The sequence below is a fragment of the Pinus tabuliformis genome, chromosome 4_2 (genome assembly GCF_031772625.1).
Source record: "Pinus tabuliformis cultivar Carrire ecotype Pingquan chromosome 4_2, CPIR1, whole genome shotgun sequence".
Taxonomy (NCBI): domain Eukaryota; kingdom Viridiplantae; phylum Streptophyta; class Pinopsida; order Pinales; family Pinaceae; genus Pinus; species Pinus tabuliformis.
The window spans coordinates 865277827-865281821 of record NC_142304.1 but is presented as its reverse complement, the minus strand read 5'-3'; the positions used below and the strand labels follow the sequence as shown (position 1 = coordinate 865281821).

General features: G+C 35.8%; 1 protein-coding gene across 1 annotated transcript; it reads left to right on the top strand.

Annotated features, from left to right (window-relative positions):
- Nucleotides 1-1966: 1966 nt before the first annotated feature.
- Nucleotides 1967-2641, top strand: LOC149172401 (uncharacterized). Its single transcript, XM_089426311.1, has one exon. The coding sequence runs from the start codon at nt 1967-1969 to the stop codon at nt 2639-2641; it is 675 nt and encodes a 224-aa protein (XP_089282437.1).
- Nucleotides 2642-3995: the final 1354 nt, after the last annotated feature.

The following is a 3995-nucleotide window of genomic DNA, read 5'->3' as shown; positions in this document are numbered from 1 at the left end:
CCTAAAGGCCAAAAAACCATCAAACAATGACCTCTTTGCCACTTTTTTTGACACACAGGAAGCAGTCTTGGGAGATTCCATTGTTGAGGGAGAAAATGACCTCCAAATTCAAAAATTCAAGATGTTCCAGAAACTCGATAGGAAGACCTTTCCAACAATCCATCTTGGGCTCAATTTGGTTAGGGGGAAGGCCCCAAAAACTAGATTGGAAAATGTGTTGTGCATAGGACCAAAGGCGCTGCACATAGGAGGGATTTTGCCAGTTTTTCCCAAAAATCAAAATTTCGCCTAGTTTTTCTACCATTTGAATTTTTCTCTCATTTTGGATGAATCTATGAATGTAAATGATGCTATGGTGTGTAAATGTAATTGCAAAATGACTCTTGAGGGTAGATTCATCATTTTGAGGTGGTTTGGGGTTGAATGAATCAGTTTCCATGGTTTTAGAGGCAAGCTGTTCCACTGCCTATATTCCTGTTCTTAGTTTAGATATGGTTGAAACCACCCCTCTTCTCATGGATTCGACCCCTGATGGCTAGCACAGGTGGTTTGGTGCCTATATTATGTACTTTCTTAGTCATTTGTAAAGGTTGGACTCTTGTGGATGCTTTGAGCTACATTGTACATCTCTACAGCAGTTTGGCAAGGAAATAAACCAGGATTTGCAGCTATTTTTGTGGGATTCTTGTGGTAATGTGTTTTTGCATTGTTTCTCCTTCTGTCATTAGTTTTTCTCATGTGTATATGTGCCAAAATCTATTTCATTCTTCTTAACTAAATGAAATCAAGATAGATAGGTAGAATACATTGGTAACAGTGCTCTGCCTTGGGAATACATTTAGTTTTTTATGTTTTCAGCTATCTGAAGAGGACTCATGATCCTTTCATGCCCTCCTCAGCTTCTCACCAGTCTTAGACCTTCCATCTCACTCAATTCCAAGTTCCAAAACACCTACCTACCTCACCCCACAGAACACCCTGCATTCCTGACTTGATTTCCTGGACCCAAAGCTGCCTGCTCCATTTGATCCAGCAACAAAACCTTCAAAATCAACCAAAACCCTAGAGCTACTATACCTAGCCTAAAATTCATATTCAATTCAGTCATCTCCACTGAGATTGACAAGGAGAGAGCCCTCTCCTAACCTGGTAGGGCTAGCTACCAGGTTAAGCTTGGTTTGTGGTTATCCTAAGATTGCCTCCCTTCAACCTGAGGTCGATCTAGGCTCTAACACTGCTGCTGGTGAGCTATGGTTATTTTCTCCGTGCTGCTCTCTTGAAGAATCCCCGGTGTCATTAGAATTTTCTTCATGGAACTATAAATCATGAGCTAGATTTTCACACAATCTCACATACTTTACACACGGATTACAATACTTTGTTCTATTCCCACAGATGTTTAGATGTTTATCAAGATCGACAGCAGATAGTGGAAACTCACACTTGTCATGTTCATGGATGACTAGTAATTCACAGTCAATGGATTTGCCACATTGTGAACAAGATACAAACAAAGATTTGTGATGGTTCCATTGGAAAAATGACATGATAGAATTTGGGTTTCAGGTGAGGACTGATTTAATGTTCTGCTCATCCATGCTTGGTCGTGGACATGGAAGAACCAGTAGTCACCTCAGCATTTGCCAGAAATGCGTAGCAGCTCTAAAATGTTAGTTTTAAAACAAGATTTATGGACAAAGGAAAACGTATTTCGAAAACATAAAATGTGGTTTTTTCTCAAAACAGGGTCAGTTATAAAACCCAGGAGCGATTTTCTCAAATTCGTAATAGATTGGGAGATATTTGGGGTTTTCTAGAGCCTTACTTGGCAAATTGCATGAGAAAAAACAGTTTGCAATTAATGAACAGAGGCAGTTGCGGCCTTGATCTGATCTCCCTGATCTACAGGAGGTAGATCCGCCATGGAGATACTTAGATGTTGGTGGCTCAACTCTTGATACACATCATGGTTTTGTTGTCAAGTATAGCGAGGATCGAGATTGTTGAGTTAGTAGATTTCCCTGATAAGAAGGTAATTATCATACATGCAGGTCACAGACTTATAAACTTTCTTGGAGAAAAGGCTTCACAGAAAGCTTTGGATTGGTTAGTTTCCAAAAAGATTGAGGTGCACCTGAATGAACGCATTGATTTGGAAAGCCTCTCGGAATCAAACAACACATATACCACATCAAGTGGAATGACTATCTCTGCAGATTGTCATTTCGTGTGTGTGGGAAACCGTGTTGCCTCCTCTTGGCTTCAGGAATCCATTTTCAAAGACTCTGTTGATAAGGATGGGTGCCTGAAAGTTGATGATTGTCTGCGATTAAGAGGGAAAACCAACATCTTTGCAGTCGGAGATATTGTGGATGTTAAGGAAATCAAGCAAGGCTTCCTTGCTGAGAGGCATGCAACGGTGGTGGCTGGCAATATTAAGAAGTTGATGCTGAATTCTAAGCACAAATTGACTACATACAAGGCTGGCTCAACAATGGCAATGGTATCTCTGGGGAGACATGTTGCAGTTGCTCAGCTGCCATTTGGAACAACAATCGGTTGCATCCCAGGAAGGATAAAGTCCAGAGATTTGGAGAGCCATTGGCCCTATCAGACTTTATGCCAATCACTTCCGCGTTAGTTTTAACCTGGGAGTGAAAATTTTCCACTATGACTTCGATAAAACGGTTTTCATGGCAATTTCGTTTTCTTTTGATTACGTTGTTGTGTTGTATTTTTCATTACGTTGTTGTGTTGTATTTTTTTTGTTACGTTGTATTTTTTTTTTATTTTTTTTAAGAATGTTATATGATATTTATGTTATATGTTACATTTTTTTTAATGTGTTTTAATGTTTAATGTATAATGTTATGTTTTAGATTGTACATTTATGTTATAGGATTTTTATTTTTTATTTTTTATATTTTTTTTTTAATTTGCTTGTATATATATTTTAGTTTGTAGATTTTTTTTTTTTGTTATGTTTTTCTTTTATGTATATCTATTTTATTTTTTAGTTTTGCAAATATTTTATTAATTTTTAGATTATGTGTTTTATTATTATTATTTTGTTTGTAGAAAATTTCCATGGAAAATTGTATAAAAAAAATTTGATGTGAAATTCATTTAGTGATTGGAGAAAATTGAGAAAAAGTTTTTGTGATGGTCCACTTAAACACACCTGTTGAAAAATAATAATAATAATAATAATAATAATAAAATTATGAAAGAGGCATTGATCAATTTGAAGATTGGACTGGTTATTTGTTCATAACAAAAATGCATATTTGTGTGTACTTAACTGTCTGTTCAGGATTTTAGCTACAAATACTGTGCAATTCTGCAGCTGAACAACAATTCTGCAGTTGAACAACAATTCTGCAGCTGAACCACAATTCTATAGCTATGTATTTAACTCAATGATCTACTTGTCAACATGCATTCTAATCAGAAAATCATGATCAAAATTTAATGGATTTGTCTGATGATTATGTTTTCAATCATGATGCAAGAAAGAAGAACTATCAAGGCACTTTATCCGCAAGATAAATTGATGAATTTTTTTATTGAGGATTGTTTTGCAGGAATCATTAAGCATTTGCAAATAATATTTCTTTATATTTATGAAATGCTATGATTCAAACGTAAATTGAGGAAATTGTTTTCTTTTAGATATTGGATTTATTATCACAATTGTGAAATTGGACTAACTATTTGAAATAAAACACGTCATGAATCTGTCAATTATGCAAATTTTTCGTATGTAGCTAGAGAAATTGACCACTTCTCTTTGAACACATTCACATTTGTTGCAATGTTAGTGCCATGTTTGTTTTCAGGTTCCAGGGAAATCGGAGAATTGAAGGAAGCCAATTTATGCATGGTTGGTTTTCTACGACCAATTTCAAGAAACATAAACCAATTGAATCCATTTCTATCATCCATAAATGCCATCATTTTTCCTCTCCAAACTCACAAGCTATTCAAGCATTTTT

What these genes read in the sequence shown, in the direction of transcription:
- LOC149172401 (XM_089426311.1), top strand. Translation starts at nt 1,967, where the DNA reads ATGGTTTTGTTGTCAAGTATAGCGAGGATCGAGATTGTTGAGTTAGTA.